The 27,110-nt window shown below is 42.1% G+C and overlaps 2 protein-coding genes across 3 annotated transcripts in view; one reads left to right on the plus strand and one right to left on the minus strand.

Moving 5' to 3' along the window:
* RNF24 (ring finger protein 24) overlaps positions 1-1,336 on the plus strand; it is a 79,253-nt gene extending 77,917 nt beyond the window's left edge. Inside the window, exon 6 of the mRNA XM_070419967.1 lies at positions 1,163-1,336. Coding sequence (XP_070276068.1) covers positions 1,163-1,313 — 151 coding nt within the window. The 3' untranslated portion in view covers positions 1,314-1,336. The remainder of the gene's footprint in view (positions 1-1,162) is intronic.
* PANK2 (pantothenate kinase 2) overlaps positions 1-27,040 on the minus strand; it is a 36,207-nt gene extending 9,167 nt beyond the window's left edge. Inside the window, exons 1-3 of one of the 2 annotated variants that reach the window (XM_070419965.1) lie at positions 26,739-27,040; positions 7,019-7,371; positions 771-1,024 (exon numbers count right to left, since the gene is read on the minus strand). In XM_070419965.1, the coding sequence (XP_070276066.1) occupies positions 771-1,024; positions 7,019-7,371; positions 26,739-26,997 (866 nt within the window). In that variant the 5' untranslated portion in view covers positions 26,998-27,040. The remainder of the gene's footprint in view (positions 1-770; positions 1,025-7,018; positions 7,372-26,738) is intronic. The other variant, XM_070419966.1, reaches the window with a different exon arrangement.
* Positions 27,041-27,110: the final 70 nt, after the last annotated feature.

The following is a 27,110-nucleotide window of genomic DNA, read 5'->3' on the forward strand; positions in this document are numbered from 1 at the left end:
TCATGTATGTAGTATCAGCCCATCACACCTAGGACCACGTTGGTGCCTCCTCCCTTTCTCTCTCCAAGTGCATGCCCTAAGCCATCCTCATTCAAGCATCTTTTTTTTTTTCTTTTCATTCAAGCATCTTGTCACCCTGGCTCATCAGCTCCCTACCCAACAAGAACTCTTCCATGAATGTGTTTTCCCCCAAAAAATTATTTTTCATTCCTTAACTCACACCAGTTAAAAAACTTGTTTACCCCATTCCCACCTCCTAGTTTTTCTTCAAGTGATCTCTGATCCTTAAAGTGCATTCCTTTCTCATCTGCCACCTAATTCTCCCTTTCAGACCACCCTCCCCCAATCATTTTTCTATTGCTCAATATCTCAACTTCTAAATTTCACATCATCCTCGGGCCGCGCACCCGGGCACGTGTGTGTTTATACGCTTGTACAAAATCTAGGATCTTGCCTTGCCTTCTCCTTATACACTCCACTGAGCTTTGCTTACTTTATGGTATATGCACACCATACACTATCTGAGGGCAGGGACTACGGGCTTAATGAGTCTGCTGATGAGACATTTTAAGAAACGTGGAGCAATACAGATGAAAGAAAAGTAGGTCATGAAATCAGAAATTTCAAACAGAAATAACATTTGTTTGCATAATCCCAGGAAAAGTTTTATTTTTTACATAATTTTAAACAGATTCTTAAAGGTATACTTACATGCAATACCTAAAAACTCAGTGTTAAGCCATATGATATCAAGAATATAAAAGACCTACCTGGTACCAGTGACGCGCTTGTAATTATCTTTGGAATATACTGCTAAGATGCTAACCCCAGAGCCAATGTTCACCAGAAGCAGAGGGTATGGATTTTTCAAATCAAACGGTAACTTCTGACATTTTTCAGAATCAGCAGGGTTTTCAAAGTAATAGCACTGTGACCGTCCATTGAATCCAACTGAATCAATGTATAAAATTCCTTTTATTAAGCAATCTAGTTCATCAAGTTTGCAAAGCTGAAGCTCACCTATCTGTAATAAAATAAAATGTTTTCAGACTTTTTAACAAGCCAAACAGAAATAAAAACTCCATTTAATAAGGCATCCCATCTATATTAAACAAATCATAAAGGCACTCAAGGATGTGTAATATCTGTGCATGCTTTACAGAACGTATCTGGAGACAACAAATAGGAATGGACTGATAAGACAGACTCCTGCTCCCACAGACCCAAATACACTCTACCTACAAACCACTGCGGCAGCTGGAGCAAGGTGCCCACACCCAAGCAGAAAACAAGATGTCTGCTCACAGGCATGAAGCAGCACAGCCAAGGTCACAGCCCTATCGGAAAGCAGGCCCCCAAAATCTAAGTGATGCAAGCACCTGGTGACACTTGGCGGGAGACACAAAGACTGACGTCTGCCTTCCAAAAGACCATCTTCAAAGCTATGGAACAGTAACAAAGTAGGCCACACTTTATTATCAATAACCTAAAGCCAAAAGGCTGCAAGTGGCCAATGAGATGGTTAAGATTTTTCACTAAATGAGTTAGACTCTGGAGGATATGGAAATTTTAGCAGAATCAGAATTTAAAACTTTATTAACAACTTCATTTCATTTAAATAATAAATAAATGATTAAGCACAGCAGGCATGGCTCAGTGGTTGAGCGTCCATTGATCTATGAACCAGGAGGTCACAGTTCGATTCCCAGTCAGGGCATATGCCCGGATTGTGGGCTTAATCCTGTGTGGGGCTTGCAGGAGGCAGCCAATTAATGATTCTTTCATCACTGATGTTTGTTTCTCCCTCTCCCTCTCTCTCTCCGCCCCCCCTCCCTCCCTCCTTCCCTCCCTTCCTCTCTAAAATCAATTAAAATATATGTGTTTTTTTTAAAAAGGTTATGGGTTCAATTCCTGGTCAGGGCATGATACCTAGTTTGTGGGTTTGATTACTTGGTTGGGCACTTATGGGAGGCAACCAATGGATGTTTCTCTCTCACATCAATGTTTTCTCTCTCTCCCTCCCTTCCTCTCTCTCTATAATCAATAGCAGCCCTAGCCAGTGTAGCTCAGTTGGTTGAGTGTCGTTCCATGCACCAAGGTTCTATCCACTGAGCCAAACCAGCTAGGGCTCAATGTTATTTCTCTCTCTCTCACCCACTTCCTCCCTCCCTCTCTCTCTCTCTCTCTCTCTCTCTCTAAAATCCATAAAGACGCCCAACCTGCATGGCTCAGTGGTTGAGCATCAACCTATGAACCAGGTCACAGTTTGATTACCGGTCGGGGAACATATCCAGGTTGTGTGCTCAATTCCCAGTGTGGGGCATACAGAAGGCAGCCAATGAATGATTCTCTCTCATCACTGATATTTCTATCTCTCCCTCTCCCTTCCTCGCTGAAATCAATACAAATATACACATATATATATTCACACACACACATATATATGCATATATATGTGTGTGTATATATATAAAACAAACTCAATAAAGACACATTTTAAAAAATAAATTAAATATAACCAATAAGCATATACCCAGGTGAAGATTAAAAGGAAAAATATATATTAAGGTACTCCTCTAACCAAACCCAGGCCCTTGAATTGTTCATCACTATCCTTATTTCATCTGCTCAAGCCCTCCCTGCCAAGACAAATTTAAATATCGACTTCCTAACAATTGAATCTCAAGCGCTAGCATCTTCATTTCTTAGGTAAGTCAATACTTTTTAATGTTTTTATTGATTTCAGACAGATGAAGGGAGAGGGGGAGAAGGGGAAAGGGGGAGAGGGGGGAGAGGGGGAGAGGGGGAGGGGGGAGAGGGGAGAGGGGGAGAGGGGGGAGAGGGGGAGAGGGGGAGAGGGGAGAGGGGAGAGGGGGAGAGAGGGGGAGAGAAAGAGGGAGAGAGGGAGAGAGAGGGGGAGAGAGGGGGGAGAGAGGGAGAGAGAGAGAAACATCCATCCGCTGCCTCATACACAATCCATACTGGGGATTGAGCCCGAATCCCAGGCATGTGCCCTGCCCGAGAATCAAACCAGTGACCTCCTGGTGCATGGAAGGACATTCAACCAACTAAGCCACACCAGCTGGGCTTACACTGTCATTTTACACTGGTGACCTATTAGAATCCTGAAGTACCTACCCCACTGTGCTATTATTCCCAATGAATCCCAGCCTAACTGATAGATGACAATGCATAAGTCATTTCATTAACTAAAGTTACTAAATGTAAGTTTTGCACCAACATGCAAACTCAATGTGAGGAAATCTGATTCATTTTTTTTTTAAAGGGTAAACCCAATATTTTAAAACTATTTCAGAGATTAAGCTTTGACAACTGTCAAGATAGTGGTGTAGGTAAATGCAGTACTCGCCTCCTCCCACAAGCATGTCAAAATTACAACTAAACTACAGAGCAAGCATCATTCAGAACTACCTGAAATCAGGCTGAATGGAAGTCATACAACTAGGGTTTAAAGAAGAAGCCACAGAGAGACTGGATGGAAAGGCAGAGACTCAGAATTGGCTGATCCCACACCCATGTGTAACGGATAAAAACTGGGACAGCTATCTCCACGGCAGAGGTTCCCTCCCATCCCCACCCCCACCCCCCCCCCCCACACACACCATTCCCCCTGCCCAAAGTTTCATTACAAGGAAGGTAAGTCCCCATAACTTCAGGCTGTAAAAACCAGCGGGGATTGAAGACAAATAGAGACTCTTAAAAGCAGCAAGAGCCCACCCAGTGTGGCTCAGTGGTTGAGTGTCAGACTATGAACCAGGTCAGGGCACATGCCTGGGTTGCAGGCTCGATCCCCAGTGTGGGTCACACAGGAGGCAGCCAATCAATGATTCTCTCTCATCACTGATGTTTTTCTCCCTCTCCCCCTCTCTTCTTCTCTGAAATCAATAAAATGTATTTTCAAAAAAAGCAGCAAGAGAAAAGCAATTAGTTGCCTACATTGTCTACAAAGGAGTTCCCATAATACTGGCAGCTGATTTCTCAACAAAAACTTCGCAGGCCAGAAGGGATTAGCAAGAAATATTCAAAGTGATAAAAAGCAAGGACCTACAACCAAGATTACTCTACTCAGCAAAGCTATCATTTAGAATTGAAGGACAAAGAGCTTCCCCGACAAGAAAAGGCCAAAGGAGTTCATCACCACCAAACCAGTATTACATGAAATGTTAAAGGGTATTCTTTAAGAATAAGAAGAAAAAGATTAAAAATATGAACAATAGAATGGCAATAAATACATATCAATCAACAACTGAATCTGAAAGACAAAATAAATGAACAAGCAGAACAGAAACAGACTCATACTTAGATACAGAGAACATCTTGATGGTTGCTAGATGGGTGGGGGGGCATAGATGAAAAGGTGAAAGGATTAAGAAGTACAAATTGGTAGTTACAAAATACTAGTAGTCATGGGATGTAACATACAGCATAGGGAACATAGTCATTAATATTCTAATAATGTGTGTGGTGTCAGATGGGCATGAGATTTATCAGGATGATCACTTAGTAAGTTATGCAATGTCTAATCATTTCAGGTGTACACCTGAAACTAATATAATGTATGTCAACTGTAACTGAAAAATTAAAAAACTATCTAAAATTTTTTAAACTATTTTACTGTGGCTTATTAAATACTAGTATTAGTCAATTCTAATAATTAGTCAGTCCTAACAAAAGAATTTTATAAGCATTTCATTTTCATACTTTTCAAGGACAGTGCTGGTACATACAAATGAGAAACCCCAACAGCTTAAGAATTCCTAAGATCTAATATCTACTTTGCCCTGGCCAGTATTGCTCAGTGGTTTTAGAGCATCAGCCCATGCACTGAAGGGTCACAGGTTCGATTCCCCATCAAGGGCACATACCTGGGTTGCAGGTTCTATCCCCAGCCTTGGTTGGGACACATGTGGGAGGCAACCAATCGATGTATCTCACATCAAGGTTTCTCTTTCTCCCTCTCCCTCTCCCTTCCTCCCTCCCTTCCACTCTCTCTAAAGAATACTGGAAAAAATATACTCAGGTGAGGATTAACAAACAAACAACAATAAAATCTACTTTGCACGCTCTCCTTGGAGTTACCATACAACACTGAACCTCTGGTTAACAGCCTGAATGATTTTCAAATATGTTCCAAAGGGCATCTCTGCAGGGTCCTGAAATAGAGAAGTTTTCCCCTTTACCCATCAGTTATGATCCTTCCACAAAGAAGGGGAACCTTCTCTCCTCCTGCTACTTTCCCCTACTCACAGGTGAAAAAGAAACCACTGAAAACCAACAACCAAGGGAAATTCAAACAAAGAATATAAAACCTTGTTTAAAAATTCATTTTTTAAATTCAATTCTATATGATTATGATCAGTTATGGGAGAAAGTCAGGAGATAGAGGACAAAGAGAACAAGGTCATAAATCATACAGTGACACACAGAGGGAAAAAGAAATGTACACTGACATAAGTAAAGGCAGAATCTCTAGAATAATATTCTCATCGGTGGCATTAAAAACATGGTCACTGAAGATATTTTAAATCTAAAGATCAGAGTCTTGGTCAGTTCACTTATCAATTCTCTTACCTACAACCACATCCACTTTCAAAGGACCTAGCCCCAAGGTTTTGCACACAGTGTTCACTGAATGAAAACAAAATCAAGTGCCCAAGTCCACTCCCCGAGTGTCCAGAGATTCCTGTTAACAAGCGTGCTGCACAGAACACAGCAGAAGGCATTTGAGGAGAGAGAGAAGGCTATGCTGCAAACCATCTCCAATTAGTTTTGAGACCTGAAAACCACCACTCTGAAACAGAGTTCCTTGGCTTTTTTCTTTTTCTGTTATTTGTAAATTCCTGGGTGGTTTTTTTTTTAAAGTAAACTTGCCAAGAAACAATTAAGGGGACAAGAAAAACTAAAGGGAAAAAAGATTGGAAACAAGTTTATGACATGAAATGACATTACTTTTTTAAAATTATTCTTCCAATCTCAGTGTCCAAGATTTTCTTTTAATATATATATTTTATTGATTTTTTTACAGAGAGGAATGGAAAGGGATAGAGAGTTAGAAACATCAATGAGAGAGAAACATCGATCAGCTGCCTCCTGCACACCCCCCACTGGGGATGTGCCCACAATCAAGGCACATGCCCTTGACCGGAATCGAACCCGGGACCCTTCAGTCCACAGGCTGACACTCTATCCACTGAGCCAAACCGGTTAGGGCCAAGATTTTCTTTGTAAAAAAAAATATTTTCACTGATTTCAGAGGGAGAGAGAGAAGGTGGGAGGGGGAGGGGGAATGGGAAGGGGGAGGGGGAGAGAGAGAGAGAGAGAGAGAGAGAGAGAGAGAAATGAAGGAAGGAAGGGAGGGAGGGAGACAGCTGCCTCCTGCACACCCCCTACTGGGGATCCAGCCTACAACCTCCAGGTTCATAGGTTGATGCTCAACCACTGGGCCACACCAGCGAGGCTCAACGTTCAAGATTTAATGACCTTGTCTTGGCTGGTGTGGCTCAGTTGGTTGGGTGTCATTCCATGCACTGAAAGGTTGCCAGTTCAATGTCTGGTTAGGGCACATGCCCGGGTTACGGGCTCGATTCCCAGAAGGGGGTATGCAGGAGGCAACCGATGTTTCTCTCCTTCTCCCTTCCTCTCTCTCTAAAAATCAAAAAGATCTTTAAAAAAAAAGAAAAAAGATTTAATGATGTTGTTTCTATTTAATCGCCTACTCTGCTTATCACAGTGTCACTATTTTTTTCATACTAAAAGAATTAGAAAAAACTGTTTTTAGTACTTCTGGTTCTCACCATTTCATCTGAATTGTGCAAAAAGTAAACTATACAACAAAATCTCTAGATGGCTAACTCCTATCACTAATTTGTATTTAATCTTAATTTGAAAAGAATATTCACATTCCATTAGGGATGGAAATGATTCCACCCCTTGCTACTGGTATTATTTTAAACAATCAGATTCCCATAAATTGTATATAAGCTAAAAAAATGCATACTGTGAGAAAATCCTGCTCAAATTTGTACGCTCCACCTCCAGTGGCACAAAAGACAGTGTGGAGACTTGAGAAGTTTTTATCTCTGCCCATTTGAATAAAAGCAGGCATGTCATGAGTGGGAAAGCGTATAAAGTGCAGATTGCCTTTGCGTCCACACAGAGTCAGGTCCTTCAGCTCCAGGTGCACATCCCGAATACCCGTGGACCCATAAGCCACATTGGAGGTCAGGTACTTCCGAATGCTTTTAAGACTTTCCACTTCTTCCTCTTCTTCTTCAGCAGTGATATCTTTGGGTTCAAAATAAACCAGCTTGACTAGGGTTCCACCAATATCCAAGCCAAACCATGGAAAAACTAAGTGGGAAAGAAAAAAAAAAGTCAGAACAGCTTTTTCATGAAAACTAAATTTACACTTACTAGAATCGAAACTTATTTCATATCCTGAGGTTACCCAGGAATATATAAACAAAAAGGCTTTGGGGGGGCCCAGCTGGTGTGGCTCAGTGGTTGAGCGTCGACCTATGAACCAGGAGGTCACGGTTCAATTCCTGGTCGGGGCACATGCCCGGGTTGCAGACTCAGTCCCTAGTGGGGGTGTGCAGAAGGCAGTTGATCAATGATTCTCTCTCATCATTGATGTTTCTATTTCTCTCTCCCTCTCCCTTCTCTGAAATCAATAAAAAACATATATTTTAAAAAAGATTGAGAATAAAAATCTTCATCCTTGCCCTTGGCTTAGAAAAGAAAAGTTGGAAGTTTTCGGAGCTCTGTTAGTACTCAAACTAATAAGCTCCACGGTTCAATTTCTCTCAAAACCTAATGTCCTTAAGAGGTTTCAATGGACTTCAGTGAAACAGATGTTTCAAAATTAATATCTGTTACCAAAAAAAACTGTCCAAAAATAATGGCCTCAAGAGATGGACTGCAGATATACATGACTTCCCCTCCCACCTTAAACCCCAGAAGTAACTAAAGATATAGACTTATTGATATATTTGATATATTTGGGTTGTATATCTGTCAAAATGCATGGAACTGTACACTTGTAAAATATATTGATATATTTTTCTAAAGTAATTCTGGAAACAAGAAGAGATACTATCATTAGAACAAGGTTGATAAAGGCAATAACTGTCCAGAAACCTCAAAAGAGGAAGGCTGTGTGGCTCAGTGGATGAGCGTCAACCCATGTACCAGAAGATCCAGGTTCGATTCCCTGACAGGGCTCATGCCCAGGTTGCAAGCTCAATCCCCAGCAGGGGACATGCAGGCGGCAGCCAATCGATGTTGATATTGATATTTCTATCTCTCTCTCCCTCCCCCTTCTTTTCTCTCTAAAATCAACTGAAATACATATTTTTAAAAAACAGAGGAATGCTATAATAATTAGCAGCAGCTATGAAGGTGTGGAGAGCATGTGGTGTTACCCCAAGCTATAGATGGGGTGACTGTCATGGGAAAACAGGAGCTCTGGTGCAGTCATGCGTGACCTGGTGGGGAAATGTGGCACAACTGGACAGGCTCTCTACTTCCCTCTACTGAGAACCACTCCCCTTCTCCCGCTTCTTCCAGCCAACAGAGGCGATGAGCACAGGCACTTGAGCCCAAGATTTAGGACAGCATTCAAGTAGCTGCTATTACCCAGAAAAAACAGGTGTCCAATTCTGGCCATATGACCCATCTCTCCCCTACAGTCCAATCTGACAGAGTGGTAAACAGACACTGCATCCTCTGACAGGAAAACAGCAATCCTCATACCAGAGAAAACACTTTACAAACTAGAATCACCAGAAGGGAAATCAACACCACAAATAACAAGAAGCTAAACAGCTGAAGAAAGAGTTGCAAGAATAAACAGGAGACTTAAGAATCATAAATATCACCGTGGTAAATGAGATCTCATCCATGAAAACTGAATAAGACACCATTTTTTAAAAAATGACAAATTGCCTGGCCAGCGTGGCTCAGTGGTTGAGCACTGACCTATGAACCAGGTCACAGTTCCATTCCCGGTTAGGGCACATGCCCAGGTTGCAGGCTCAATCCCCAGCATGGGGTGTGCAGGAGGCAGCTTCATGGGTGTATATATCTGTCAAAATGCATGGAACTGTACACTTGTAACGAATGTAGTTTACTTTAAGTAGATTATAATACCTCAATAAAGACATGTTTACAAAAAAGGAGAAAAATTGATTTCCAAAATAAAGCTGAACAAGTACATTCAGCAACAAAATAGGCATAGGAAAACAGAAATTCTTCCAAAATGCCTCTTAAGTATGAAGGTAAGATAGATATACAGAATATAAAAATAGACTCCAACACCTATTTTATATGATTTCTAGAAATTTTCAGGGGAAGATAGGACACTAATCATGAGGTTGAAAGATCCACTAAGTGTTAAACAGAATCAATTAGTGGAGAAAGGAGAGACTTAGACATGTACTGAAATTTCAGAAAATCCTAAAAATTTCCAAAGGAAAGAAAGTGAATTCCTACAAAGATACATAAATCACATAAGGGTGAAATTAGACTTCATCAGAAACACAGATGCTAGAAGACAATGGAGCAATAGCTTCAAAGTGATAAGGAAAAAGATTTTGGAACTCATATCCAGACAAATCAGCTTTCAAGTGGCAGTGCAAAACACACTTTCACACATAAAGGAGCTCAACATTTGCTACCCTAAGACCTTTTCTGAAATAATTAGGAAAATACACTCCAATATCATCTTAAAAGCATCGACGACCTATGAAGTGCAATGATAAGCAAAAGAAGCAATAAAGCCCAGCCAGCTTGGCTCAATGGGTGAACACTGATCACAGTTCGATTCCTGGTCAGGGCACATGCCCAGGTTGCAGGCTCCAACCCCAATAGGAGGCATTCAGGAGGCAGCTGATCAATGATTCTCTCTCATCGTTGATGTTTCTCTCTCTCCCTCTCCTTTCCTCTCTGAAATCAATAAAATAAAATAAGAAGCAATACATGCTAACTTTTAGAAAAATAAGTAATCTGGAACTAAAATACTTACATGATTTCAACACAGGAAGTAGAAGAGGGAAGAGAAATAGAGTGAAGTGAAAGCAAGCAGCAGTGCTATCTTTTTAGGGAAAGGAAGATATGAATTCTCATTAATTTTAAACAATGAAGAAGTAATGGCTTAAATGCATTAAACCATCCAGAAGAAGAAAAATGAACATATGATCTTCAAATAAGTGGGAAAAAATCAGTTCAAAAATAAAGAAATAATAAAAATATGATAAACACAAAAATTTAAGTGATGGGAATGAATGCAAACATGTCAGTAATCACAAATAGGTCACATTTCTCTTTCAGATTGAAGAGGGAATTCAATTATATGCTTACTCTAAAACAGGAGTCCTCAAACTTTTTAAACAGGGGGCCAGTTCACGGTCCCTCAGACCGTTGGAGGGTCGGACTATAGTTTAAAAAAAAAACTATGAACAAATTCCTATGCACGCTGCACATATCTTATTTTGAAGTAAAAAAACACAACAGGAACAAATACAATATTTGTATTTGCATGTGGCCCGCGGGCAGTAGTTTGAGGACCCCTGCTTTAAAAGATACATCTAAAACAAGATTATACAAGTACAGTGAAGATGAATAAACGGTAAAATACCCACACTGGAGTCCCATAATGAGGAAGAGTTGGATGGATGCTTTAAGATAAAAACAGCTTTCAGTCAAAAGTAGTCATATCAAAATCTTAGGGGAGAAACCAAGATGGCGGCATAGGTAAACACTGGAAATTGCTGCCTCGCACAACCACTTCAAATATACAACTAAAAGAAAAAACGGACATCACCCAGAACCACAGGAAGGCTGGCTGAGTGGAAATTCTACAACTAGAAGGAAAGAGAAAAGCACACTGAGACTCAGAGGAGGTGCAGAAATAAAGTGCAGAGGTACGGAGGCGCACGTGGAAAGGGTTGGCAACTGAGGACACGGTTGTCTTTTTCAATCGGGAGGGAGTCACAAGCTCCTGAATGAACTGAACTCCAGTTCCAGGCGAGTCTCTGGGGACCGAGACTCATACGGGGAGAAACTGGACTGTCGGGCATCGGGCGGAACTCGAGGGTGGCTTTCTCTCAGAGGTGCTTGCAGCGATTACCATGGGACACTGAGACCCGGGGTCTCTTAGGGCAGAGCTGAGGATCAGCCATAGCTGTTTGCTCTGCCCTGTTGATTCCCTGAGACCCCGCCCCACCCAAGCTGTGTGCAGAGGCTTTTGCATATGAATGGCCTGGCCCTTTGCAATCTAAAATTACCTAACAAACTGCAGCTGGGTCAGAGAGACCCAGAACTTCCAAAAGAAGGCCCAAGGCCGCACAGCAGCTTGCACTGCTTCACAGCTGGGCCTATCTGGGCACCTCCAAACCCCAAACAAAGAAGAGGAATCTGCAGATCTCTCCATAGCTCCTGCTGGGTAACCTCAGGCAGAGGCTAAATTAGCACCTCCTTAGAGATCCAAGAGCCAGTGTACCCAGTGGTCAGAGTGGGACCATCCAGATTACAACTCCTCAGATCCATAAGGGACACACTCTGGGGGCAGACTCAGTGAGCACCAAAGCCCCACTGAAGCAAGTCTTGCTCCATAAGGGTGGCTCCAGCACAGAAGTTCTCGACCGTAGACACAGCTGATTCTCACAGACAATTGGCCTGGAGGTCAATTCCTCCCAGTGATACCTACAACAATCAAGGCTTACCTACAACAAGACTGTGCACATAGCCCAAAAAGGGGTGCACCAAGAGTATCCACCTCAGGTAATTGGGGAGGCTGAGCCACTGGGCCCTATAGAACACCTAGCACACAAAGCCACTCTATCAACACAGGGAAGCAGCCAAAATGAGGAGACAAAGAAGCAGGTCACAAATGACAGAAATGGAGGAAGGCCAACTACTGGATATAAAACCACGGTTATAAGGTTTTTCAAGAATTTTCTAGAAACCGCCGATAAATTTAGTGAGACCCTTGTAAATCTAGTGAGACCCTCGAGGATATGAAAAAGGACCAACTAGAAATTAAGCATACACTGACTGAAATAAAGAATATTATACAGACTCCCAACAGCAGACTAGAGGATCACAAGAATCAAGTCAAGCCGAAACAGGTTTGGCTCAGTGGATAGAGCGTCAGCCTGCGGACTGAAAGGTCACAGGTTCGATTCCGGTCAAGGGCATGTACCTGGGTTGCGGGCACATCCCAGTGGGAGATGTGCAGGAGGCAGCTGATCGATGTTTCTCTCTCATCGATGTTTCTAACTATCTATCTCTCTCCCTTCCTCTCTGTAAAAACTCAATAAAATATATTTTTTAAAAAAAATTTTAAAAAAAAAGAATCAAGTCAAAGATTTGAAATATGAAGAAGCAAAAAACACCCAACTGGAAGAGCAAAACGAAAAAAGAATACGAAAATAGTGTAAGGAGCCTCTGGGACAGCTTCAAGCATACCAACATCCGTATTATGGGGTGCCAGAAGAAGAGAGCAAGATATTGAAAACCTATTTGAAGAAATAATGACAGAAAACTTCCCCTACCTGGTGAAAGAAATTGACTTACAAGTCCAGGAAACGCAGAGAACCCCAAACAAAAGGAATCCAAAGAGGACCACACCAAGACACATCATAATTAAAATGCCAAGAGCAAAAGACAAAGAGAGACTCTTAAAAGCAGCAAGAGAAAAACAGTAAGTTACCTACAAGGGAGTACCCATATGATTATCAGCTGATTTCTCAACAGAAACTATGCAGGCCAGAAGGGAGTGGCAAGAAATATTCAAAGTGATGAATAGCAAGAACCTACAACCAAGATAACTTTACCCAGCAAGGCTATCATTCAGAATTGAAGGTCAGATAAAGAGCTTCACAGATAAGAAAAAACTAAAGGAGTTCATCACCACCAAACCAATAGTATATGAAATGCTGAAAGGTATCCTTTAAGAAGAGGAAGAGGAAGAAAAAGGTAAAGATAAAAATTATGAACAACAAGTACATATCTATCAACAAATGAATCTAAAAATCAAGTGAATAAAAAATCTGATGAACAGAATAAACTGGTGAATATAATAGAATCAGGGGCATAGAAAGGGATGGACTAACAATTCTCAGAGGGAAAGCGGTGTGGGGGTGTGGAAAGAGACTGGAAAAAATCGTACACCTATGGATGAGGATAGTAGGCGGGGGGGTAAGGGCAGAGGGTGGGGTGGGAACCGGGTGGAGGGGAGCTATGGGGGGAAAAAAGAGGAACAACTGTAATAATCTGAACAATAAAGATTTAATTTAAAAAATAGTAAGATAAATTTTAAAAATCTTAAGCACCTCACTGAAGACTGACAGAGTAGTTGACTTACTAGTACATATAGAAACCAGGGTACTGTAAAAGTCAAACCTATGTTCCAAGACCAGCACTGCATTTAACAGGGGCTACGCTCACAAGATGAAAGGTACACCTCCAAGATGAAAGGTGATCTACCAAGAGAATAAGATTCACAACTCTCATCCCTATGTTCACTAGGAATTTATATATATATATATATATATATATATATATATATATATATATATATATTGCAGGCCCGGTGCACAAAATTCGCGCACGGGGAGTGGGGGTACCCTCAGCCAAGCCTGCACCCTCTCCAATGCGACATCCCTCTCACAATCCTGGACCGCTGGCTCATAATCGCTCACCTGCCTACCTGACTGGTCACCTCTAACTGACCCCCCCCCGCCAGCCTAATCACCCCAACTGCACCCCTGCCGGCCTGGTTGCCCCACACTGCCTGCTTGTTCAGTTGTTTGGTCATCCCTCACTAACCCCTCTGCCGTCCTGGTCACCCCATGCAGCCTGCTTGTTCAGTCATTTGGTCGTCCCTCACTAACCCCGCTGCCGTCCTGGTGACCCCATGCAGCCTGCTTGTTCAGTCGTTTCGTCGTCCCTCACTAACCCCCCTGCCGGCCTGATTGTAGGCAGCCATCTTTGTGAGGGTGTGAGGGTTAATTTGCATATTACCTCTTTATTATATAGGATACATATTCATTAATTAAATCAGTGGGTAGAAATCGCTGGCACCATTTATTTAATTGGTCTGCCGCATTTATATAGTTGAATTTGGATAAGCAAAATAAATGCTTGGACAATGCTACTCCACTGTATCAAGCAAATGTTAACAGAAACAAATACAATACTAGGAGACTAAACAGAATTCAAACAAAAAGCACTGAAGGGACAACAAGGAATTATGTCATTGTATAAAAAATTAATTAATATGATCCTACCATACTTCAAAAAAACAAGGGTGCCCTAGCTGGTTTCTCTCAATGGATAAAGCGTCGGCCTGCGGACTGAAGGGTCTGGGTTCGATTCCAGTCAAGGGCACATTCCCTGGTTGCGGGCTTGATCCCCAGTGTGGGGTGTGCAGGAGGCAGCCGATCAATGATTCTCTCTCATCACTGATGTTTTAGTCTCTCTCTCCCTCGCTCTCTGAAAATCAATAAAAATAAAATTTTAAAAATATATCTATTAAAAACAAGAAGAAATAGACAAATCTAAAAATCACTGTGAGAATGACACAAATCTCAGAAATTTGTACACATAAACAAATAAAGCTGTACAGAGGATTTAACTATCACAGCTAATATGGTGATGATTTATTAAACACAAATATAACTCTGTATCAAAAAACCAAAGATACTTTCCTTTCAAATACCCATAAACCATTGACAAAAGTTAACTGCACTAAGAACCTCAAATTCTAAAGAACAAAAACAAACCACGTTTACTTTCCACAATACCTCAAAATTAGAAATTAATCCAACAGACAAAGAAATGTATCCACCTACAAATTTTAAAATCCACTATTATTAACTCTGAGATTAAAGAGAAAATCAAAACACATGACATTTTAAAATGAATAACAATGAGATCACTCTATATCAAAAAACAATATGATATACCCAAGGTGATACTCAAAGGGAAACTTCTAGCCTTAAATGTGTATTAAATGTATTCAAAAACAAGAAAAGCCTGAATAAAAGGAAATGTCGCATACAATTTGAAAAGGAAATGTCACATGCAATTTGAAATGCTAGAAAAAGAATAAGCAGACTAAACAGAGCCAAAATAAACAGTAGTAAAGATAAAAGCAAGGTGTAAATGAGATTAGAAAAAATATCTTCACCATGAACAAAGCCATACAAGGATTGATCAATAAAATCAAGCTTTCAAACAGCCATCAAAACAGACAACTTTATGATAAATATACCAAGAAAAAAAGAGAAGATATAGCTTTTCCTTTTAAAATTTAAAAAAAGATGAGCCCTAGTTGGTTTGGCTCAGTGGATAGAACGTCAGCCTGCGGACTGAAGGTTCCCAGGTTCGATTCCGGTCAAGGCACATGCCCAGGTTGCAGGCTTGATCCCCAGTAGGGGGGCATGCAGGAGGCAGCCGATCAATGATTCTCATCATTGATGTTTCTATGTTTCCCTCCCCCTTCCTCTCTGAAATCAATACAAAATATTTTTTTAAAAAAAGAAGAAAGAATACATAACAAACTATCCAAATAAGTTTATATACAACTTTAGAACAGTAAGTTTAAAATGTAAACTGAAACAGGGGATTAGCTAAAAAAAAAAACAGAGTACAAAATGTGGCTTAAAATAAAGTGGAAAACACAGAAAAGCACTGCTAAGATATAAATCCCAAACAAAACAATAAAAAATCACCAGGCCCTAATGGTGTCCATGAAAAACTTTAGGAGCTTCTGGGGCGCACACACACACACACACACACACACACACAAACCTAGAAAAATTCCTAAGTCATACCTTATATCGAAACTGTAAAAGTATCACACACAAACACAAATGCAAAATCATGAAATTATTAAACAAATAGAGGCCTGGTGCACGAAATTCATGCATTGTGGGGGAGGGGTCCCCTCAGCCCGGACTGCAAGAGGGCACAGGCCAGGCCGAGGGACCCCACCGGTGCACGATCAGGGCTGGGGAGGGAGGTTGCCAGCCAGAGACGGACCACGGGAGGGCTCCAAAGCGTGTCCGGCCCATCTCGCTCAGTCCCGATCAGCAGGACCCCAGAAGCAAGCTAACCTACCGGCCGAAGCATCTGCCCCATAGTGGTCAGTGCACATCATAGCAAGTGGTTGAGAGGCCTTAGCATATCATTAGCATATTACGCTTTGATTGGTTGAATGGCTGACTGGACGACCAGACACTTAGCATATTAGGCTTTTATTATATAGGATAGAATTGAGTTATGCAATAGGAGTAACACAACCACAGCCAAAAGAGATTCTTCTCAGGAATGCAAGGATAGTTTTCACATTAGAGATTCAATTAATGAGGCTTGCTTACATTAATAAATTAAAGGAGAAAAAGCATGATTTCTCAATATATTCCAAAAGAAAAAAATTAAGAAAATCAAACCAACAGAATAAAAAAAATTTTAGTATATTACCAAAAAACAAATACCAATAGCTTTTCCCCTATAAGAAAAACCGCAAGAAAATGACATAAAAATGTCATGCACAACAAAAGTCATAAAATGTTTAGAAATAAATTTAATACTAAATACATATGATAGCTATTAAAATGGTGTGCTGTAAGACATAGCAGTGAGAAGATGTATCCTGTTCCAGGAAGGAAAATTAAACATTATTAATCATTCAATTTTCCCCAAATTAATCTAATAATTGTGTCAGTGAAATTCTAAAGAGAACACTGTGGTTGACTCCTCAGCAACCATTCTAACTCAATCCTAGGGAGAGTCCTGAATTTTTTTTATACCAACAGAAATTCTATTCCCAGTAACAAGACTAACTCAACCTGGCAAGAATTACACAAAGTCCTTGGCACCTAGCAGAACAAAAAGTTTCTCACTCTTAAAAAGGCAACAGTGCCCAGCCGGCGTGGCTCAGTGGTTGACCATCGCCCTATGAACCAGGAGGTCACGGTTCGATTCCCGGCCGGAGCACATGCCTGGGTTGCAGGCTTGATCCCCAGTGTGGGGCATGAAGGAAGCAGTCTATCAATGATTATCTCTCATCATTGATTTTTTTTTCTCTCTCTCTCCCTCTCCCTCTCCCTTCCTCTCTGACATCAATAAAAATGAATTTAAAAAAAGAAAAAAGGAACCTCAGTTCTTGAACTTAATTTATTCCGGAAGGCTGTTTGAAAAGTTATTCGTTAGAAAACCAAATCATTTTTTTCCCATTAAAAATAATGTAAATTGAATTAATCCATTCCAGACCCCCAAATGATTCCTTTTTAACCGTTTTTATATACAGTACAAGTCGAATGTACTATTTATCTACACTAATAAAAGAGAAAGATGCAAGTTGACCATACCTTTGCGACACCCAACAGCCAATCAGGGGTGAGTAGGCAAATAAACCCAACAAAGATGGCGGGTTGATTTGCATACACAGGCGCCGAGTGGCTCGGAGTAGGGCGGGATGCTTGCGTCGCCATCGCGACGACACAGGCTTTCCACACCACCCCAGCCGCTCAGGGCCAGTGGCAGCATGGGAAGGCGGAAAGGCGGCTCCAGGCCAGAACAAAGGCAGAAAGGTGGCTCTGGGCCAGAGCGAAGGCGGTGCCGGCAGCCAGGGGAAGGAAGGCCCATTCTTGCACGAATCTTTGTGCAGCAGGTCTCTAGTAATCTATAAACAAATACTTTTTTTAAATTGATCAAACCACCCCCTACTAGCCTTAAAGAATTTTTCATATATCACTGCCTCTGAAATGCTGTCACAGGCTGCTTTTTGTTTATCCAAATCAACAATTTTTCTACCTGTTCAATTGCCTGTGACTGTTGTCTTGGGAGCACTTTCACACCCTTAGCAACATTAGCACTCTTGATGGTCTCTGTATGTTTTTAAATTGTGCTAAATGGTTTCACCAGCAACAAACGCATTCTCTCCTTTGTTGCCTGAGATGCTTTTTGTCCTGGTGAGGTATCGGCATGAAAGGGTTGTCAGGTCTAAAACTGAAGTTTTGTTCCACAACGAATATTTTTTCAGTGAAACTTGCTCAAGAACCAAACTGATCAAGAGATCGGAGACTTCCAGAACAGAAGTTTGACTGTAATTGAAGCAAGAAGTTTCAAATTCCCATTTTCCTACTAGTAGTGCTATTCTTTGACCACCAACTTTAGGATAATGCCAACCTAATGGATAGGAAAGAGGCACAGCACTCCACCAACAAACATTCACATCAACAGGACTGGAATCTGAAGGTTTGGACATGTATCCAAAACCAATGGAAGATTTTCTAACGCCTAAAGCAAATGAAGCCTTATTCCTGCCTGTTTCCTTAGATTAATGAAACATTAATACATAGCTATTAAGTAATCATCTATTAACAGCCAAACACTATTAGGACTTTATTACATAAACTCATTTAATGTTTACAATGACTATCAAGTTAAGTACTATAATCATCCCACTTTATAGCTTAAGACCTAAAGTGCAAGCCCAGACAGCGTTGTTCAGTGATTTGAGCGTTGACCTATGAACAAGGAGGTCACAGTTGAATTCCCAGTCAGGGCACATGCCTGGCTTTATCCCCAGCAGGGCGAGTGCAGGAGGCAGCCAACAATGATTCTCTCTCATCATTGATGTTTCTATCTCTCTCTCCCTCTCCCTTAGGTTCTGAAATCAATAAAAATATATTTTAATAAATAAATAAATACAGTGCAAAAGAGCCCAAGGTCACACAGTCAAGGATAGATAGAGGTGGGACTCAAAACCAAGATTTCCTAAATCCTTTAACAACTATCTTTTCAAAGGTAACTGTACAACTTAAGAGCAGAGAATACATATTCTTGGGTTAATAAGAAAATAAAATTAAAAAGCAGTTTAATAAAACTCACATACTTTAAATAAAAATTAGCAACATATAAGGAAAAAATAGAAGCAAAGAGAGTACTCAGTTCATCTCCTTGGTAGATAGCCTTTAATGGTTTCTGGATTTTTCTCTGAACCACTGATCAAAGCCTTTTTCTAATCTAAGAACTAAGGCACTGAGAGGCATGGGAGGTCAACTAGACATATACTCTCTGAAAATGGCTAAGGGAATTGTCTCAGGCCATACAATTCTGTTATTTATAGGCATCTAGCCTATCTAAAGGGGCTTAGATTCCTATCATTCACTGTGAGACTACCACATCTACACTAATAAAAGAGAAACATGGTAATTGGCGTACGACCGCTACCCTTCCCATTGGCTAATCAGCATATCCTTATGCAAATTAACTGTCAGCCAAGATGGCGGCCGGCAGCCAGGCAGCTGGAAGCGAACATGAGGCTTGCTTGCTCCAGGGACTGCAGACTCCAACGTTCCCCGCCTGCGCTGCTGGCCTCTGAGTTGCAACTCTAAGAAACTATGTACTATGTTGCAAATAAGAAGCTGAAACCAGCTTTCAGCCAGCCGGGATCTCAGAGCTGAAGTTATACATTGTTTCGATTATAGAACGGCAAACAAACCAGATACGAAGCCTCAGAGCTAGAGCCAGAGCTAAAGCTGGCCCAGAATAAAATTTAAAAAAAGGAGCGGTTCGGAGTTTCAGTCAGCCTGAAAGCAGCCCTCAGCCCCTCACCCAGACTGGCCAGGCACCTCAGTGGGGACCCCCACCCTGAAGGGTGTGTGACCAGTTGCAAACAACGATCATCCCCTCATCCAGGCTGGCCAGGCACCCCAGTGGGGACCCCCACCCTGATCCAGGACACCCTTCAGGGCAAACCAGCCGGCCCCCAGGCCTCTATCCTATATAGTAAAAGGGTAATATGCCTCCCAGCACCGGGATCAGCATGACAGGGGGCAGCGCCCAAACCCCCTGATCGCCCTGCAGCTCTGTGTGTGACAGGGGGCGGGGCCACAACCTCCCTATCCGCCCTGCTCTGTTTGTGACAGGGGAAGGCGCCCCAACCCCGATTGGCCCTGCTCTGTGCGTGACAGGGGGTGGTGCCGCAACCTCCCCATCGACCCTGCCTTGAGTGTGACAGGGGGCGGTGCCCCAACCCCCCAATCGGCCCCACCCTGAGCGTGACTGAGGGTGGCATTGCAACCTCCTGATCCGCCCTGCTCTGTGCATGACAGGGGGCAGCGCCCCAACTCCCCAATCAGCCCTGCTCTGAGCCTGACCAGGGGCTGCACCTAAGGACTGGGCCTGCCCTCTGCCACCCAGGAGCAGGCCTAAGCCAGCAGGTCGTTATCTCCTGAGGGGTCCCAGACTGCAAGAGGGCACAGGCCGGGCTGAGGGGACCCCCCCCCCCCCCAGTGCACAAATTTTTGTGCACCGGGCCTGTAGTATACTATATATAATGAATACTTATTCAAAATAATATGTGCTCCTGAATGGAAAAGTCAAAGCAATTCTTGCCATACCATCACATTCCTCATATCTCATCAAGAGAACACCTATTATATCTAATTAATTAGTGAGTCCTTCCATTAATTTTCACTGATATTTTAGTCTGTTTGCAGCCCTTTGCATATTAAGACCTCTTGATATTAAGACCTCCAAAATACTCAGTCTAGACAATGTATACTTGACACAGGACACATTTCTAGAAAGAATTTAAACTATCCCTCACAGATTATTTATGTAAAACCATCTTTAGTACAATGCCTCTCATAATAGGTCCCAACAACTGCTATGCTTTCCAATGGGAAACATATGATCTATAAAAATGTTCTTAATTCTCCAACATGTGGTGAAGATATTGTAAACGCAAACCCTAGGCTGGTCTACACAGCAATCCTTGTCCTCACATTGAAAGATATTATCTTAGGCCCTTGGCCAGGTAGCTCAGTTGGTTAGAGCATTGTTTGCAGGTTCGATCCCTAGTCAGGGCATGTACAAGAATCAACCAATTGCCCTAACTGGTTTGGCTCAGTAGATAGAGCATCAGCCTGCAGACTAGAAGGTCCCAGGTTCGATTCCAGTCAAGGGCATGTACCTTGGTTGCGGGCACATCCCCAATAGGAGGTGTGCAGGAGGTAGCTGATCGATGTTTCTCTCCCACTGATGTTTCTAACTCTCTATCCCTCTCTGGAAAAAATCAATAAAATATATATTTTTTTAAAAAAAGAATCAACCAATGATTGCATAAATAGGTGAAATAAAAAATCTATTTTCTCTCTAAAATCAATAAATTAAAAAACAAAGAACTGTATTTTGTCCTGGCCAGTATGGCTCAGTTGTTTGGAGGGTCGTCCCGTACACCAGAAGGTCACAGGTTCGATTCCCAGTCAGGACACATAACTAGGTTCAATCCCCGGTCAGGGCACGTACAGGAGACAACCGATTGATGTATGTCTCTCACACTGATGTCTGTCTGTCTCTCTCTTTCTCCCTTTCTAAGTCAATAAAATTAATTAATAAAAACGATATAACAATTATTCTTATTCACAAAACAGTTTTAACTCAGGGGCTAGATACTTAGAAAATACAATGCTATAAAATCAGCAGGCTCAATACTAAACTTTACATTCAGAAAATATAGACACACAAAACCTAATATAGACAACTAAAAACTGCAAGATGACTTTCACTTTTAAATGTTTTTTAATTGATTTTTTTTTTTTTTTTTTAGTGAGAGAGGGAGAGGGAGAGAAAGATAGAAAAACATCAATTGGCTGCCTCCTATATGCCCCTAACTGGGGATTGAGCCAGAAACCCAGGCATGTGCCCCAATCAGGAATCTAACCAGAGACCTTTTGTTACAGGGGAGGACACTCAACCAACTGTGCCACACCACACCGGCCAGGGCAGTTACTTTCCCTTTTAGACAGCAAAACTTAGGCCATTATTTTAAAAAGGGGATTTTCACTTCCTAGTCATTCTCACTGACATAAATTAAGAAAGAAAAGTACCTGAACAAAAAGATTTCCCAAGTTATAAACCTAAAAAATGCTAAGTTATAAATAAACTTAAGCCCAAGGAACATCATTGATCTTTTAAATGACAAGTTAAGATAGTCATTCTTTTTTTTTTTTAATTAAAATCACAAGTAGCTTTTTTTTTAAGTATATGTTATTGATTTTTTACAGAGAGGAAGGGAGAGGGATAGAGAGTTAGAAACAGCGATGAGAGAGAAACATCGGTCAGCTGCCTCTTGCACACCCCCTACTGGGGATGAGCCAACAACCCAGGTACGTGCCCTTGACCAGAATCGAACCAAAGACCCTTCAGTCCGAAAGCCCATGATCTAACCACTGAGCAAAACCAGCCAGGGCTAAGCAATTACTTTTAATAGCATACATCTCTTCTTGCTTATGGTTCCCCCAGATAAACAGAAGTTTGGGATACCAACACTGAATAACTGTATTATCGTATTATCTAAATACATGATTCATACATTAGGTCCCTTAAATAACAAAATGTATCATTTTATTTTATACAGCTGCATAATGGGACTATTTTTAGGACCTAGTTAATGTTTTATATATGTTATATATCCAAAAGAGGGGTCATGTTTACTTCGATTTCACTTAAAGTTAGTAAGCCAAAAGGCATCCTCTCCCATTTGTCTCTCAAAAATGGGCTACAAAGCAACATATTTAACCTTTTCCCTAGCTTCTATTGGGCAGCCCTTCCTAATTCCCCAACTGAAAATGGAACACTGCATCTGATGAAGGGCAGTCTCCCCAGGACCCAGCACCAGTTCCATTCTGCCAACACTGATGCTCTCCCAAAGCCAAGGAAAAGCAATCCATTTTCTAGTTTAAAATTATCAAGCTACAAACAAAAGCTTTATTTTCTAAACTAATGGAGGTTAAGGATATTCTATAATTGGGATGAGCCCAAAATCAGCTAAGTCCAAAAGATCTCCCAGGCAACTACAACCTGCTTGGGAGTCACCTTGAAAGAGCCAGCTCATCCCAAGTGCTATGGAACACTCTGATCCTGGGTTCTCACATCTCCTGCATATCTGGGGCCTTTGATTAAAATATTACATGAGTATATACATTTGTCAAAATTGCACTTTACTGTATATAATCATACCTCATTAAAATTTGAAAAATTAAAAGGTGCATGTTGAGAGTTTCTTTAAACTTCTGAGTGATTTCATATCAGACCACTGCTCTGGATTAAATCACATTCCAAAACGGGGTAAGTCAAGAATACTGGGTCTGAATTCAGACACCTAGAACCAAAATACATCTCCCTTACTAACTCACTGCATGCCCTTGGACAAAGGGACAATTTTACGGAGCCTACTTCCTTATCTGGAAATTAGAAAAAAAAAATATCTACTTCACAGGATAATTGTGAGACCTAAATGAGATGTTTATAAAATAATTGGCGTAGTTTCTAACATCAACAAGTAAGCACTATGTTACCATCATTAGCATCTTTGTTTCCATCATTTTAAACCAATCTTTATTTGGTATTTCTCTCAATTCTAAAACACATACTCCACCTAATCTAAAACTTTTAAAGAACTTCTTAGAGCCCTGGCCAGTGTGGCTCAGTTAGTTGGACATCGTCCTGTGCCAAAAGGTTGCCGGTTCAATTCCTGGTCAGGACACATGCCCAGGTTTCAGGCTCAATCTCAGGTAGGGGGTGTTCAGGAGGCAGCCAATGGATGTTTCACTCTCACATCAGTGTTTCTCACTCCCGCTCCCTTCCTCTCTCTCTTAAAAAAAAAACAAAAAAAAACAATCAACTATTCAAAAATAAAATAAAGAACTTAGACATACACATGCCTAGCCTCACCCTAATGACTGTGATGTGTTAAGTCTGGGATGAGGACAGTTTTGGGAACCACACTCCTGTAGGGAACATGTATGGCAGAACATGACTATAACCAGAGCCCACAAGAACTCCTAAGATAAAATGAATAGCTCGTTCTACTTTCAAATGACAAGTAGTATTCTACCTTTAGACTATTGTAATAACGTCAGAACAATGTTTGCTAACCTCAAAAGAAAAGTGGCATCCCCTCATACCCAACTCTCCCAATAATAAATACAGATTTAGTCTTTATTTTATCAAAAGTTAAGAACAAAGGTTCCTCTTTTTAAAAAATGTTTTTATTAATTTTAGAAAGACCTAAAAAGAAGTAAGAGACAGAAGACATTGATGTGAGAAACATCGACCAGTTGCCTCTCACATGCGCCCCAACCAGGGATTAAACATCCCGAATGTGCCCTGACCAGGAATCAAACTGGTGACCTTTTGGTGCACAGGACAACACTCAACCAACTGAGCCACACCAGCCAGGCCAAGGTTGCCTCTTGAACATGGGGGAGCTGGGGGAGGGAGGGGGGGTGTGCTGACCTCCATGCAGTCAAAAATCCATATAACTTGACTCCCCAAAAACTTAGTTGTCCCACAATATCTAAGGGGGAGTGGTTCCAAGACCTCCCGCTCCAGATACCAAAACGTGAGAATGCTCAAGTCCCCTGTATAAAATGGCACAGATCAATACACACACTCAGCCCTCTGCATCTGCAGATGGAAAACAGTACAAGTATTTATTGAAAAAAATCCTCATGTAAGCAGACCCATGCAGTTCAAGCCCGTGTTGTTCCAGAATCAACTGTATATTCTTGGAGGGTTCAGCAGTCTGACACGCTGCCTCGCCCTCTAACAGGTGCATCCTGGCACAGTACAGAAAGAGCAAATGGGAGGAAGAACAATACTTTATTTCTTCAGCAGGTCTCTACCTGATGACACCAAACAGTAGACAACAAAAAAATAAATCCTACGACATGAATATTTGTCTTAGTTCCTAAAAGAAGTTTCTAAACCACCTTATATAATGCTACCCCACCCCCTATACTGCCTACGAAACCACTGTTTTTCAGAGTGGTCTTTGGTGTCACCTGTTTCTGAATGATAGGAGGAGCTTCTTAGAACCCTCTCCAGATTTTGATTCAAAAAAAGAAAACTGAACCCAAGGAATCTGCATTTTTAATTCCCCTGGTCATTTTTTATGCTCAAAATTTGGAAGTACACAATAACTAGAAATTTTCACCTCAAGTAAGAAAACCTTGAACACAAAAGATCATGATTATGCTTGCTCTTAAGAGTAATGAAGAAATATCTACTAGAACATGAACAAACTGTAGATCATGGCGGTCAAGAGAAGATGCTATGAAGCTAAAATACCTGAGTTTAGAGTTCTGTTCACTAGCCATTTGACACCAGGTAAATGGGCCCCAGTTTTCTCATCTGTAAAATGGAATACTACCACCTACCTCAGAGTTGTAAGGACTACTGAGTTATTAAATCTCTCAGAAGTGTCTGAAAATTTTTTAATTAAAAAATAAAGTTTTTAGAGAGCCTGACCCATGCAACACTCAAAAAATACTTATTTAGAATCCCTGTGGCCAATGGCCACAGACAGCTAGCTATAAGGCTGTGATTCTTATTTGCTGAATCTCTGGAATTTGCATCCATATCCAATGATTCACAAAACCATTAAGGATCGAATGTTTTGCACTGCTTAAAAATCAGGTGCTCCTCAAGTAAAACACAAACCAGGTAAATTGGCTCTAAAAATGGTATAGGTTGAGAGCAGATGCTTTCCACATCTCTTTAAGAGGACAGGAAAAGACAATATAACTGAAAATTCCCCAAACCCTTCATGGCAAAATAGGGCTCCATTTAATCATTCAAATCCGTAAGTTGAAAGTAAAGCAACTGGGTGGCTGGACCAAGGTACAAGACCATCCCAAAAAAAACTAAAACTCACTCATCCTGCCACTTTTCACTCTCATAATCTGCATTTAAAACAAGCTGATTTCCTGACATAGGAATCTGGCTACAACAGGAAGAAAAAAGTCTAACCATATGTAAAATGCTACTATACTGTAATGCTCATATTAGAGTATCAGGACAGAGGATACTTTCAACTGCATCAATGGCGCTAGCTAGACAGATGGCCTGAACTGAAGACATATAATGGGGAGGAAATATTTGGGCTAGATCTGAACACGGGGAAAATAAACTAATAACAAAATGGAGAAAACGATTCTCTGGAAGAGCGTGTGCCAACTACCAGGGCGAGCTTCAGGAAGATTAGAATCCCTCAAAACAAACAAACAAAAAAAGCCTTAATGCCCAGAATGCTCCAGTCCTGAACTGTGAATACCGGCAAATAGATGTAAAGAATATAGAGGAGGTAACTGGGTGAAAGATGACCCGAATTCTCACGGGGAGGGGGAGGGTACAGCCAAAGCTTAGTGCACAGAACACGGAATCCAGTCTTAGCCTTGCAGCAACTCAAGGGTCAATTAAGCATGTTCCATTAAGCCCGAAATTTCCAGACAAAAAAGAGATGTGTCTTGGAGAGCAGCTCTTTGAAAATCCACAGAAGACAGACATTGGGGATTCAAAGGATTTGGGGGGAGGAGGGAATGGAGACGAGTCAGAAGAAGCCTTCTCCAAGATGAAATCCTGCGACTCGCGGTGCAAGAACGCCCGAGGAGCTAAGAGGGAGGAGGGGTCTGGGAAGGAGCCCTCCACGCCGACCAGCAGGTACCGCGCCCGAGGGCCGAACCCCGAAGCCCCGGCGTTTGGGGGGGCCCCAGGCCTCCAACCCGCCCTCTGCCCACGCACCAACCTGGGACCACCGTGCGGGGGCACTGTCCCCCCGCGACCGCGCGGGAAAAACGGCGGCCGTGCCGGAAGGGGGCAGGGCGAGCCGCGAGGGCGCCCCGCCGGGCACTTACGCGGCCGCTTCTTCCTCAGGCTTTCCACGCGCTGGCGGGAGACCGAGGTAGCGCCGCTGTAGGAGCCGTGCCGGTCCCGCCTGGCTCCCTCCGCCGAGGTCCCGGCCGCGGGGACCGACGTGCTGTTCGCCCGGCGCCGCAGCGGGTCCTGCCCCCGCCCATCTGGCTCCTCGGGCGCCGGTTCCCGGGTCGACGAGGCGGAGGGAGCGGCGGCCCTGCCGTGGCGCTCCATGGGCGCACGCAGCCGGCCCGCTCCCATCCGCAGCAGCCGCTGCTGCCGCCCAAGCCAGCCCCTCGCTGCCGCCTTGGCGAGTCCAGCCGGAGCAGAGGCGCACCCTCGGCCGGCCGCCTCTTCCGTTGCGACAACGCGCA

The sequence above is a fragment of the Myotis yumanensis genome, unplaced genomic scaffold (assembly GCF_028538775.1).
Source record: "Myotis yumanensis isolate MYYU_CA2020_CCGP unplaced genomic scaffold, mMyoYum1.0.hap1 SCAF_7, whole genome shotgun sequence".
In the NCBI taxonomy this organism is placed as follows: domain Eukaryota; kingdom Metazoa; phylum Chordata; class Mammalia; order Chiroptera; family Vespertilionidae; genus Myotis; species Myotis yumanensis.